The sequence below is a fragment of the Pararge aegeria genome, chromosome 27 (assembly GCF_905163445.1).
Source record: "Pararge aegeria chromosome 27, ilParAegt1.1, whole genome shotgun sequence".
Lineage (NCBI taxonomy): Eukaryota > Metazoa > Arthropoda > Insecta > Lepidoptera > Nymphalidae > Pararge > Pararge aegeria.
The window spans coordinates 4,131,575-4,145,998 of NC_053206.1; the positions used below are offsets into that span (position 1 = coordinate 4,131,575).

General features: G+C 35.0%; 1 protein-coding gene across 1 annotated transcript; it reads right to left on the bottom strand.

Annotated features, from left to right (window-relative positions):
- Nucleotides 1-348: 348 nt before the first annotated feature.
- LOC120635857 (zinc finger protein 888-like) lies at nt 349-14,189 on the bottom strand. The gene is made up of 10 exons (XM_039907050.1): nt 13,912-14,189; nt 13,330-13,437; nt 11,649-12,215; nt 9,605-9,693; nt 8,035-8,157; nt 6,602-6,712; nt 4,258-4,470; nt 2,987-3,098; nt 1,644-1,748; nt 349-557 (listed from the first exon to the last, which is right to left on the bottom strand). Exons 1-10 carry the CDS (start codon nt 14,074-14,076, stop codon nt 420-422), a joined length of 1,731 nt encoding a protein of 576 aa, XP_039762984.1. The 5' UTR covers nt 14,077-14,189; the 3' UTR covers nt 349-419.
- Nucleotides 14,190-14,424: the final 235 nt, after the last annotated feature.

Here is a 14,424-nt window from a genome sequence, read left to right on the forward strand (position 1 = left end):
AAAAAAAAAAATGGTTCTCCAGTTAAAATCAGATGGGCCAACTGCTGGGGCCGTCAATTATTACCTATAAAAACACGTATTTGAAAATACATAATATAATGAGGATGCAAACACGAAGTAGTTTTTACTTAGAGCCGTTGCCCGCGTTATTACATTTTTTTATAAAGCCCATGGAATCCATTCGTTTTCCTGAGATAAAAAGCACCCTTTGTGAACTCTCCGTCCTTTCAACTAACTCCAATTCAAAAATTTAGTTGATTCGTTGCCTATACGGCGTAAAGAAAGAAAAAAGAACACTTTCGCATTTTTATTATTCGCTAGGATAGCCAAAAAATAAAACAATGTTACTAAAATACAACGAATAATTTTATTTATGGTGTAATGTTGCTCGTATTGTAGCACTGTAGTTACGAGTATACTTATTGCTGCTTGTTGTGCAACAATTTGTTGTGTGTGTACAGGGCGGCTGTGTGAGCAAAGGTCGCAGAGCAGTGCACACATTGCAGAGGCCGCTCTCCGGTGTGTGTGCGTATATGTGAGACGAGAATTGTCGACGACTGGAAAAAAAATATACAAGGTGTAAATGAAAACCGAATAATACTTCACAGGCTTTTAAGGTACATTATTTACTCTCTCTCTCCATCTCATGCTTCTTATCGTGACTTTTTTATATGGGCCACGGCTTCATCCGCGATTTTTTTGCGTGATAAGGTTTTATGATATTTTATAACTCCGGCTGCACTCGCGAAAAAGCATGACTCATTGTCAAGTTCCACTTGACCCGAGCGTGCAAGCGAGCGGTCGGAGCAAGCGATAGAGAAGCAATATCGGCCTTAGCGTTCGGCTTGTGACGACCTTATCACTTAAAGTTATCTTCCGTAAGCCGACTTAACAGGCTATGATTTTTTTTTATACTAATAATTGACGGACGGAAGATGGTAGGAATGGCAGGGACTTGCATTCCCTGCGTAGGCGATGGTTTTCAGGCGGGCCATCTGTTTGGTCTGACATTTATAACAATTGAAGTTATATTACTTTTGGCGCGTAAAATGACGAGAGTAAATTTTTACGATACGCGCGCATATCACTAAAAATCGACACCCTGAAGTTAGCTATAAGATTTGACAGTTAAATATCTATGCAAGTTTATTAAAATTAACAAATTAAAACTATGATTTTTATATTTTGGATATAAATTTTGAATTTTAATATTTTTCTAATATTTTACGTTATATAAATTTATTAATATTTTACGCTAACAACTACTATTGCAGGTCGATGTTATGAAATAGACATTTCTTTTTCTTTACTGACCACTCTAGTTCGTGCCTTTTCCAAGCTACTTGACACTGGCAAAGTACATTACAATTGTCAAAGTATGCGGACTCATTCCGGTGATTTAATTGTACAAAAATCTCAAATTTTAACGTTGAGTGCAACTTGGTCGTCCGATAATGAGATAATTTGTTATAACGCGTTATAGCAAAACATTCAATATATTTAATACCTTTTTTCTATTGTTAGTGTAGTTTTTTTCTACAAACGTAGAATAAGGCGAAAGATAAAAAAAATAGCTTGTTTCGCCAAAGAAGTATAACTCGTAACACGTTTGTTTACACACATGTTTTTTTTTTAATACTTACTGTAAAACCCCTTCCGCAGTGATCGCATATTTTATTTCTCGGCGGTCGCTTCTTTTCGTGTACGAACATCGTGTGGCGTTTTAAATTCCTTTCATTTTTGAAGGACTGAAAAAAGTATACAAGGTAATAAGGCAATTTTGTTTTTAATATAGTCCTACTCTGTATCATCATAAATGATTACTTCAATCACTCACGTAATTTGAATTGGACCGCGTGTCCAGAGTTACCTATACATGTATAGAAATTAAAAAAAAATCCCATGCAATTTATTCACACACGGGAGAAATTCTGAAAAGTAGAGAGATTAAGGTGGATGTAGAGTATCAAAACTATTACGATAAATAGGTAAAAAATGTATAATGTCTTCTATCTTACTCTGTCCTATACATTTAAGTGTTTGTGTCTCAAGGGACTTCTTTTTTGGTTCATCGAGTTTGAAATCTCGATTCTATAGAAGTTTTACTTCAATAATTTAAAACATTTCAATTTGAATCATATATCACCATAGCATTACAGATAATTTTTGCTTTTAACAATTTATCACCTTTTGGAGCTTCGACTGGGAGGAGTTCTATAATTCTATAAAATCACCTTACGCAGCTTCGACCATTTCGAGCGATTGTCAAAATAATAAGAAGTAATGGAGTAGCTAGCTATTATTTTGATTTTGTTTTTGCTTATCTAAATAAATATATATTAATCTAGTCTTGTACATTTTTTAACCGATTTACAAAAAATGTCAATTAGGTTGTATTTTTTTGAAAGAAAGAAAGAAAAATCGTATTTATTGTCACACATTTGTGTAAAATGTTACATTTGTAAAATAAAATAATTGTTAAAATTATTTTATATTTATTATTTTATTAATTATTTTACGACGAAGATAATGGGGCTGGCTGAAAACCGGTGCTGCGCGTTTTAGTTTGCAGCTATACTGAGCCAGCGCCTTTGTCACACATTTTTTTTTAAATTTTTTTTTTGTGAAATAAAATAATTTTAACAATTATTTTATTTTACAAATGTAACATTTTACACAAATATGTGTCAAAGAAATAAAATAAAATAATTGTTAAAATTATTGCAAACTAAAACGCGCAGCACCGGTTTTCAGCCAGCCCCATTATCTTCGTCGTCACTGAATCCTCGCGACTAAACAATAACAAAATATTCATAAAAAAGAACAAATTTTTAATGTTTATTCGCTCAGAACTCTGTCATTTATAAATGATTGAATGAATGAATGAATATACTTTTATTGCACACCACAAAAAGTAAATGCTTCGATTGCTTTCAGTAATTTTATAACACGTGTTTTTTTTTAAATTATATTTTTGTTGAGGTACCTTAGAGCATTTCCCACAGGTGTGGTTTGTGCAGTTCAGATGGATCCAGTCGATGTGTTCTTGGAGTTGTCTCTTGGCAAGGAACTTTGCGTCGCATTCGCTGCAGGTAAACCTGAAGAAAAATATTTCATTAGTTTCCAAATTTATATTGATAATATTCAATTTCAGGTAATCATAGCTGTTGCCCGAGACGTACGCCTACGTTTCAGATTGAAAAAAAAAAATCCTAAGCTAAAAAGGTTACAAAAAAGTTTATATAGGAAAGAAAAAAAAACCATATAAATAATAAATATACTACGACACTACACAAATCGCCACCTAGCCCCAAAGTAAGCGTTGCTTGTGTTATGGGTACTAAGATAACTGATGAATGTTTTTATGAAATATATAAATAAATAAATAGCAATATACATATAAACACCTAGACACTGAAAAACATTCATGCTCATCACAAAAAACATTTTCCAGTAGTGGGAATCGAACCCACGGCCTTGGACTCAGAAAACAGGGTCCGCCCACTGCGCCAATCGGCCAATTTGAGCATGCTCCGCTGTGGCGTGCACTTAATACATGTACAAAAGCACTGCCTATAATTTATATATATAAATTTGAAGGATCTTCTAAATTTCATTACAATGAAATGTATTGGGTATTATTTGTTAAAATAAGGTCGATTTGCAGAAAAAGTAGAAATAACATTTTTAATGGAACGAAAAGTGGCGAGTGTTGCACCATTTTGAAATCTTGTGTAAATAGGCCATCTTTTGTATAAGTTAATAAGTTGCCAAGGGTAGTATCATACTTTTTTTTCCAGTATGAAGTGTCAAAGTTAACTGACAAAATTTTTGCAAACCACTATTCGATTAAACTTAATTTATTTTACAAAATTAACAATGTTTATTATGTTTATTTGTAGTTGCGATTTATAGTTTGGTTATTCTAGATGACGTCACAAAAAAAATCACTGCCCAATTTTGAAATTTGTGATCACGGTACTCAAAAATGCGACCAAGGGTGTCGGTTTTCAACTTTTTTGATAAATTTCTATTACTACTTAACTAAGTGACACGGATTTTTTTCCTTATTTTTCCCAGGACTGGTATGAGTTGGTACCATTTTTATCGTCAAGTTTTGGGACACCTGTATAACTCGTATAAGAGGTGGATTTTTGTCGTTTTATGCAATTTCCCCGCTGTATGCATACCCTGGTAAGAAACGAGACCCTGGTTCCATATCAGCTGAGAGCGTGAGAACCTACGTAGCTTAGCTACCTCTTGTCTTCTTCAGAGATGTGCCTGGACGCGGTCTTCAGGTGGTGTCTCAGCCCCCACTCCGACCGGAAGCTCAGGTCGCACGCAACGCAGTACGCAGGCGCGGTATCCGCGTGCGTGAACGTCATGTGTGCGGAAAGTCCGGACTTTGTGCGGTACACCTTACCGCACGGTTCGCACGAGTATATGCGGCTGGACTGCTTGTGGACGGTTCTGGAAATGAGCTTGATAATTTATGACTAACTTCTAAGAATGATCGCTAACTTTTGAATAAAACTAAAAAGAAGTCAAAGTCAAAAATATCTTTATTCAAGTAGGCCCACAGGTGGCACTTTTGATGCGTACATAAGAACCACACGGTAGTGAGATGATGGCGATAACCACATTCGTAAACTTAAAACTAAAGCTACGAGGGTTCCAAACGCGTCCTGGTCTAAGAAGAAGCCCACAACAAACTTAGCCGGGTATTTTTTTTTTTTTTTTGTTATCACCATCTCACAATGTCATTTTAAATTTTTCATTTTAAACTGAACTCTATTTGGCGGGAAGCTTTGGCCAAAAGTCAAAAGTCAAAAGTCAAATATTTCTTTATTCAAATAGGCACATAGATGGCACTTTTGATGCGTACATTACATGTAAAATATGACATAGGAGTGAGTTGATGGCGATAAATAAATTCGTCAACTTAAAACTAAAGCTAAGAGGGTTCCAAACGCGCCCTGGTCTAAGAAGAAGCCCACAACAAACTTAGCCGGTTGTTATTTTTATTCGTTATCACCATCTCACATTGTCATTTAAAAACTTAAAGAAGCAACCTGGTTAGAGCAATAATTTAAACCCAAGCATTTTTATCGTTAACGTAGTCCTTTTAGTATATAATAGGACTTTTCTATAAGCTTACGTTTAATACAAACTTTGAACTTTTTCAGAGACATCTCTAAGATATAAACTGGTAATTTATTGTTAGTATACAATTTCCTTTAAATGAATCACTTATTTTATGTAGTCCAGTATATTGCACTGCAAGTTTATTTGTGCTTCTAATGTTCAAACTATTGCAGTCACATTTTCTCTTAAATTTAGAAATATTTTGTGAACATACATTCAATTTTCAAATATGTATTGGCTAAAAACTATCTTGTGGCCGTTATTACCACCAGTGGCCGTGGTACCACCCTACCGACAAAGAAATGGCGCTACGTTATCGCGGTCTCCAAATATTTTTTTTATTCAACTACAAGTTAGCCCTAGACTGCAATCTCACCTACTGGTTTTTCGATTTTCGGATGGACACTTGCCAATAACCACCTGGGGGCAGTGGCGTGCACTTCATATATGCACAAAAGCACTGCCTACCCTGAAATTTTTGTATGTCTAATAAAGGAGACGGATTTTTTCCATTTCATGCCATATTCCTTCTTTATGGGGGAGTGGGGCGAGCGCGAAAGCTCGCCTAGACTCGACGTCGGGGGCGGAGTGTCGGACTGCTTTTTCAAAGTAGGTCTTTGATAATATTTTAAAGTACTGGGCTATGGTGGGAAGATCGAGGCCTCGGTGAAGATCTACGTTGAGCACGAACCACGGGCTTCCCCGCTGGCCATGCGCATAAACTTATTCTGTAGGACTTGTAAGCTCTTGTAAGAGCTGTGAGGGCAATGGGCGAATACGATACTGGCGTATGTCATCATGGGACGTATGCGTTTTATACAAGGTTACCTTGTGACGGAAAGATAGTTTGCCTCTACGGCAACACCTTGTGAATGAATGAATGAATGAATACACTTTTATTGTACACCACAGAGAAAATTCACAGAGATACAAATACAACAGCACAATAAGGTAGAACGTACAATTTGGCTAGTGGTAATGGGCTAACCAGTTTCTACGCGACATCGCACCGGAATAATACGAAATATTTACTTAGCGGCACGTCTTTTAGGGCGGTAACTAGCCACGGCCAAAGCCTCCCACCGAACCAGACCAGAGAAAATTAAGAAATTATAAATTTCAATTTTTTTTTTATCTTTTAGCAATACAGAAATGGTGTCTTTTTCTAACAAAAAAAAAATAGCCTTGATGCCTGAAATAAAGATTATTATTACGCTACATCTTAATCTTTATAATAGCATGCTATTTAGCATGCTAACACAGCATTAGCATTAGGCATTGATGCCTAAAAGAAAGATTATTATTACGCTACATCTTAATCCTTATAATAGCATGCTATTTAGCATGCTAACATAGCATTAGCATGCTATTACGATTCTTCAGTGTTTGGATAGAATATTTCTCAAGAATCCATACACGGTTTTCAGAAGAGCCGATAAAATAATAAAGGTCTCACAACATGTGCACCCGTAGTCCCGCCTTGTTCACAAAGGTGTTGCCACACTGCTGGCATTCCACTTTAGCCGTGCGGTGCTTGTCCCGGTGATAGCGGTAGCTCCGGTGCGACCTTCCAAATATTATTAGCAGGTTATGTTTGATGTTTTAATTCGCGGTAAATCAATAATTTTTTTTAAGCTTAATTTGCTATACTCTGGGAACAGCATTTACATGTTGAATGTATCCCTTTTGATCATCATCATCATCATATTTTATTTTAATTAACAAACGGAGAAATCTCTTAAAAAATGTATAGTATCCAAGAGATAGACAGACAGACAGGCAAACAGACTAAAATTAAAAAAATTGAAGTTTTCAAAAAATATACAGAATTCGACCAATTACTGTTTTATTATAAGTAACATATACAGGATATTTTCATTGCGGAAATTTTAATATGTACCTAATAATAAAACAGAGACATGGTCGCTAACTATGGGCCTCATAAGAAGGCTCAGAGTCACTCAGCGGGCGATGAGAGCTTTGCTAGGAGTATCTCTACGTGATCAAATCAGAAATGAGGAGATCCGTAGAAGAACTAGAGTCACCGACATAGCTCAACAAGTCGCGAAGCTGAAGTGTCAATGGGCAGGGCACATAGCTAAAAGCGATGGACGTTGTTGGGGTCTAAAGGTGCTGGAATGGCGACCCCGCACCGGTAAACGCAGCGTAGGTCGGCCCCCAACGAGGTGGACAGATGACATCAAGCGAGTCGCTGGGAGCCGCTGGAGGCAAGCGGCCCAGGACCGTGTATTGTGGAACTCCCTATAAAAGACCTATGTCCAACGTCGATTGGTTGAGATGATGATATCTATATATATACCTAATGTTTCATGTACGTGTCTTCGTGTAGTGTGTATAAAAGCGTGTGTGTACGTGTCGATAAAACAGCCGCGGACGATCTGAGTGCCGAGTGTGAGATTTACTAGCTACGTCAACTTATTCGAGCGCGTGAAAGTGAACTACGATTTGTATCGTTGTTAAGTAAGAACTAAGAAGCGCCATCTAGTGACATTACCGGGAAACCGTACTGTCACGAGATGGCGCTCTTTCGATCCCATATAAATCGTAGTTAACTTTCACGTGATCGAGTAAGTTAACGTAGGTAGAAAATCGCACACACGGCACTGCGACCCAAAGTAAATCTCACTTGCCCCTCTCGGCCAGAAGCTGGGTACACCCTTATCGAATTGTTGGCTTTACGATGAATAAGAAAATTTATTTTATTTTATTGTACAGGAAAACTTACAGCTAAAATTACAGCTAAACTACAGCTAAACTTACAGCTAAAATTACAGCTAAACTACAGCTAACTTACAGCTAAAATTCATTGGCCTATGCCCAGTAGTGGGACTGCCATATGCTGGGAATAATTACGATAGATAAACTTACTCAGTAGTGAAATCGCAGAGCTTACAAGTGAAGCTCATATCAACTTTTCCATGCGTGTCGTTGTAATGTTTCAATACGGAGTAAACGTTGTTGTTCCTTTTCCCACACGCCATGCATTCGTATCTAAAGATAGAGACGAAAAATATAATAATGAAAAGGTTTTCTATTCGTTTTCATAACAGAATTAAGAACATACAGAAACAATGGATAGAAGCAGGCGTTACTTTGCGGAAATCCATGATATATTATGAAAATTAAGCCTAAATTGTTATACTCTGCGAAAGGCAGGAGAATCAGTATGGTGTAAATTATAATTTCGCAATTATTCATTGTAAAGTCAACATCTCCTGAGGATGCTCCGGTTTCGGAGCGATACGTGCGTAGGGTACATTGCCGAAAATCTGTTTGGTGTGGAGTATGAGGATTGAAGAAATTATAAATTAGACAACTCAGATTCTCCTGCTTTTCGCGGAGTATAGCAAATTAAACTCAATTTTTATAATACAATACAGAAACCGTGTACAACTAATACAATTTGACGGCCGTTTGGCCGTCAAATTGTAATAATTAATAATTAATTGTAAAAATGTTTGTGTGATGAGCATGAACGTTTTGATGCATGAGTGTCTGGGTGTTTATATGTATGTATATTCTAAGTAGTTATGTATGTTATTCATAAAAACATTCATCATTCATCTTAGTACCCATAACACAAGCAACGCTTACTTTGGGGCTAGATGGCGATGTGTGTATTGTCATAGTATATTTATTTATTTATTAATATTGAAGCATCAGAAACCACTCCACTTTAGTAGTGTTTCTCGAACAGGCGGTTAGACACTTCATACCATTTAGCAGTTGACAGTAATTATTTTACCTCTAATGTTCTAAACATTTACCAAGACATGGGAAAAGTTTGTCAGCTAGCAACATTCCGCTAACGTGTTCGGGGCGTTTTCACTAATTTTAGGGGGTTTCGGGTCTAGGTGATTTATATATTTTAGATTTTAAGATATTTTTTTTTTAATGCATTAGACATGCATCCAGCCATTTCTGGCGAACAGCAATATAATGAAGTGATAAGTACATTTTCCATTCCATGAGTATATGTACATTTCTATCCAGTCTAAAATATAATAAAAAATACACACATACATACACACACCCTCCCACACACAGTTTCACAGCCCGTCGGCGCAGTGGACAGCGACCCTACTTTCTGAGTCCAAGCCCGTGGGTTGTGGAAAATATGTCTGTGTGATGAACATAAACGTTTTTCAGTGTCTGGGTGTTTGTCTGTATGTTATTAGTAGAAGTAACCATACAAAAAAGCTACGTTTACTTTGGGGCTAGATTGCGATGTTTGTATTGTCGTAGTATATTTATTTTATTTAGTATATGATAAAATATTTGAAAAGACCCAAAGGTCGGTACTTAAGGTTATTTGCATAAAACCTTTATATATTCCTAGCACTGGAGTGTTCACAGTGATAACGCACGCACTCCTTTCGGAGTAACGCGAGTTTTAAATTTAAGAAATTTTTGAGTTGACTGATATATTAATACCTACCTCCTGTAATGTCTTTTATAATGCTCTTCAAAAGATAACTTTGTGTTGAGAACAGACTCGCAGATATTGCAAACCAGGCTGCCGGGTTCCTACAAAAAACACAATAAAAAACGTGTGTGTACTTATGTACACGCGTTAGAAGTTATACTTCTTTGGCGTAACAAGATAAAAATCTATTCAAAAATTTTATTAAAGTCAAAAGTCAAAAATATCTTTATTCGAATAGGCCCATAGGTGGCACTTTTGATGCGTACATGAGAATTACACGGTGGTGAGATGATGGCGATAACCATATTCGTAAACTTAAAACTAAATCTACGAGGGTTCTAAAGGCGTCCTGGTCGAAGAAGAAGTAGGAATATCTTTCGTCTTATTCTACGCTTGTAGAAAAAACGACACTAAAGACAGAAAAAATTAAAAACTGTGCTATGTACTCCAGGATACCAACTTTCTTCTATATATTTATTTATTTATTGTTATTAGGTACACAAAACAGGTAATAGCTAAAACCCAAAGCATGTGTACACAACTTGGAATTAAATTAAACAAAAAGTAAAGATAAAATTAAAGTTGAAACAATATTTAATCTGTTGTTAATGTCTATGCATAATAATGCCATAATCGGTTTTGATATGCCACATTTCACCAAGATCAGTGGTGTAGCCGACACATAATAAGCAAAGAAAAAAAAATCCTACGCATTTTTATATATAATATAATATTCTATTATGGATATTTCATTCTTAGTGTAGGTTAAAATATTTTATATATAAATTACTGGATATTATTTATTTATTTTTTTTCTTAAAAACTCTTTATTTTTCCATAAAATATAAATATAACCTAAAATAAACTATTTAAAACTAAATAAAATCTAAAACGTCCTCGAAACCACCGCAGCGAGGCACAGTTCCTAAAATGCTGGCAGCATTGCCCCTTTGGATGGCCAAACTAATTCTTTGAAAAGGGCTCTTGCCTCCGGACCCCACAGTCCCAAAGTCTCTACTCCAAAAGGCACGAAAATGAAGATGGATCGATGGATCTTATTTATATATATTTTTTACCTATTAACCGTATGACTAATGTTTTTGAAAACTTAAAAAACCATGACATTGACATTATTCATGACACTTTATTTAGCTTTAAGGCGAAATTAAACTTAACGAATGAGTAATATTTTTTAAATTGTTGGGTTTTTTTCTTTCTTAATTTTAATCATTATTTTCATTTCTTTAATATTAATTATTTTATTCTTACTATTTTTGCTTTTAAGTTAATTTAATTAATTTTAACCGGACTTACTTAAATGTTGTGTATACCTGTAAGTAATAACTGTAAATGATAATACAGTGTATCGTTGGTATATCTAATTCAATGAATAAACAAATAAATATTCTACAAAGAATTAAAAACATACAGAAACCGCGTACACGACTTATATTGGAGCATCAAAAACCACTCCACTTTAGAATAGTTTCTCGAGCAAACGGTTAGTCATTTCATACCATTTAGCAGATGACAGTAATTATTTTACCTCTAAAGTTCTAAGCTTTCACCATAAAGTGGGAAAATGGGAAATAGTTTTTGAGCTAGCAACATTCCGCGGGTGTAAAGTGAAACGTGCGTTGGCCTTTTTCACTGTTTTGGACACAATGCACTGCATACAATAATGGCTGGATGAGGATTCTGTATGTTCTTATTTAATGATATCTTAATATATATAAATCTCCTGTCACGATGTTTGACCACGATGGACTCTTAAACTACTTAACCGATTTTAAATTAAATTGGCACTCCGTGAGCAGCCTGGTCCGACTTAAGAGATAGGGTAGCTTAGATCTTTAATTATAGTCGCAATTTTATTTTATTGCAAATTTTTTGTCTGTAATTAATTGACAGTCACATGTTATATATATATATACTACTATACTCATTTAAGGCTTAGCGATACTGAATACTTTAAAAACAAAATCAAACGCAGACGAAGTCGCGGGCAACAGCTAGTTTGTATATAAAAAATAATGTAAAGATTAGATTTACTTACCTTTTTATGCCTCTTCTCCAAATGCTCAATCAAGTTCAATTCATGGTCAAAAGCTGTGATGCATTTATCACATTTGTATGGCAACTTCAAATACCTAGAATTAGAAGCGTCTAACTTTCTATCCTCCAGCATTTCGTGTTCAGACAAAACGACAATTCTAACTTTACCCTCGCATTTTTGCGAACGAGGTTTTACTTCTTTTGGTTTTTTTATCTGCTGTTTCCTCGTTTTTTCCGATTTTTTTTTAATACTCTTTGCCTTTTCTTTAATCTGTACCGATCTATCTGGTGTTCTCTTTGACAATATTTTATTACCAACAGGACTTTCAATATTAATTTCATTTATATTCTTCTTTTTACTGATTTCTACCAGTGGCAAGTCATTTTCGAAATCAGATAAATCCTCAACTTTTATTTCAATTTTGGTTCCAAATTGAAACGTATCATTTTCGACGGTATGCGGTATGGTCCTGAATTCTATTGGTTCAGAGTTGATGGCGTATTGAAGTTCTATTTTTGAAAATTCGAGATTGTGTGAGTACTTGTTTGTATCGTCTTTACCTTCGAACTGTGAACGTAAAATATTTGAATAGTTAAATAAACAATAATCATCTTCATCTTTATCGTCTGCCTTATATCTTCTGTAATAGGAGGATTAAGAACTTATTTATGTCCACCACGCTGATCCAATGTGGTGTGGCGGGCTTTAACGAATATTATCATGATAATCATCGCAAACGACACCCTCGGTAGCACGGGGCTGGATAATGCCGATTTCCTAACTCCGAGTTAGTACTAAGAATGTCTTGACAGAATAATTCATTACCATAGAATTCATGTTCAATTCCGACTCAAATTCTATCCTAGGATCATACTCCCTAACAGGTTAGCCCGCCACTGTCCTAGACTGCATCATCACTTACCATCAGGTGAGATTGCAGTCAAGGGCTAACTGGTGGTGTAATATCCTGTTACGCCAAAAAAGTATAACTTCTAACGCGTGTACATAAGTACACACACGTTTTTTTTTTTCTAAAAACATCGCCTTAGACATTAGGCACTCGATTTAGGCGACGATTCGGCTAAGTGAACACGGGCAAAACTGCCACAGCAAAGAATTTACATTGCTAGGTACATTAAAAAAAATATCTAAAATATTTTTTTTTTTTTTTTTAATTCTTTATTTATTCGGGACTTTTCTTAACAATAAGAATGTCAGCCCCATCGTTCCCTTTACAAAAATTTATACTTCCTTTCTCTTATCTTAACTTAAAATCTAATAGAATTCTGGCTACCTCTGAATAAGGTGCCGCCAGGATACTTTGCCAAATCGCCACATCATGAAGATTTATTTTAAATTTACATATTAATTGGTCCTTCATTGAATATAAATTTTTTATACGATGATACGCACGAAAAAAAATATCAACATTGTTTTTTTCGCGCGTGCGCCATGTAGCATTGTCAACAATGAGTGTCAACAGTTTTACGTCAATTTAATCTATGAGTTCTTTCTCTTAGCATGTTAAAAATCATATTTAGCAGTTTAGTTTTACCAAGAGTGCACGCAGCGCACGGTTACATGCAATTTAACAACTACATTAAAATTGCTAAATGCTTAATAAGATTTGGCATGTTTAGAAATAATTTAATTAAAATATATATATATATATATATATTACCCCACTGTTCATTATATTATAGCTCTCCAATGCTTTTGTTTTGAATTTATTTATTTTCTTCACTGTATTGTGACACCAATGGCAAATGAAATTGTAGGGTTGCATAACCTGAAATTAAAACACCATTGCTGGAAGAATTTAAAAAAAAAAACATATCCTTTTGTTTGCTAATGTAGTTTTTATCTCAACAATCCTAGAAGATAGAGAACCGCAAGAGGAATCTAATTTTTGATTGCGTATATTTACGTTGAATTTACGTTACGTTGGAAAGTTCTATAACTCCCAAAGCTGGAAGCTGCAAAAAAGGTAAGGAATTAGGTCCTTAGAAAGAACACGTGAAGCTTTGGTAACGCAGGCAAAGCCGCGGCCTGTTAACTAATTAAAGAACATTCCACTGTAAAAATACGAGTCAAACTTATAAAAGTTGAAAAAAATATTTTCGCCATCTTGTTTTCACTAAGTTACCAATGCAGAACGCGTCGACTATACTACTTCTTCTAAAGTTTACTTTTATCACATAAAATATTAAAGATAAAGAAGCTTTTCAAAATTTACGTTATAAGAACAGTGTTAACGTTTTACCTTCATTTGCAACAAGTTGATTAGTATTTCAGAGTGTTCACAATTAATCATACTAATAAACGGTACATTTTTTCTCAGACAAGTATGACAGAATTGATCTTTAATTCTTGTCCCCTCTTCATTTACACTGTAACCGGACAAGTTCACTTCCATAAATTTGCTCATTTTAATCAACTTTGTTTAGATTTGTGTATTTATATTACGAATCAAATACACTTTTCCATTAGTAAAGTACCTACGTTCCATTTCTATTAAGACGCGACAGATGGCACAGACCAGAAAACAACAAGACGTTTTTTCTCAATAAAAATAACGTGTGAGCGTGAAACTGAAGATTGAAACATTTTGTTTTTGCACCATAATTCACAAAAAGAGTAGTATTTGTTCGCTCTAGAATTTATAAATTTCTCAAAATAAACATTCTCGCATATTAAAGATTGATGATCTTTTTATTTTATTATTGAATGATTTGACTTTATATTAAAGTTTTTTCTAGTAAGTGCAATATAATTA

What these genes read in the sequence shown, in the direction of transcription:
- LOC120635857 (XM_039907050.1), bottom strand. Translation starts at nt 14,076, where the DNA reads ATGAGCAAATTTATGGAAGTGAACTTGTCCGGTTACAGTGTAAATGAA. An exon ending in TATAAAAGACATTACAGGAG is followed by an intron (nt 8,158 to 9,604) that starts GTAGGTATTAAT and finishes CTCTATCTTTAG; the next exon opens with ATACGAATGCATGGCGTGTG. An exon ending in CTCTGCGATTTCACTACTGA is followed by an intron (nt 6,713 to 8,034) that starts GTAAGTTTATCT and finishes AATATTTGGAAG; the next exon opens with GTCGCACCGGAGCTACCGCT.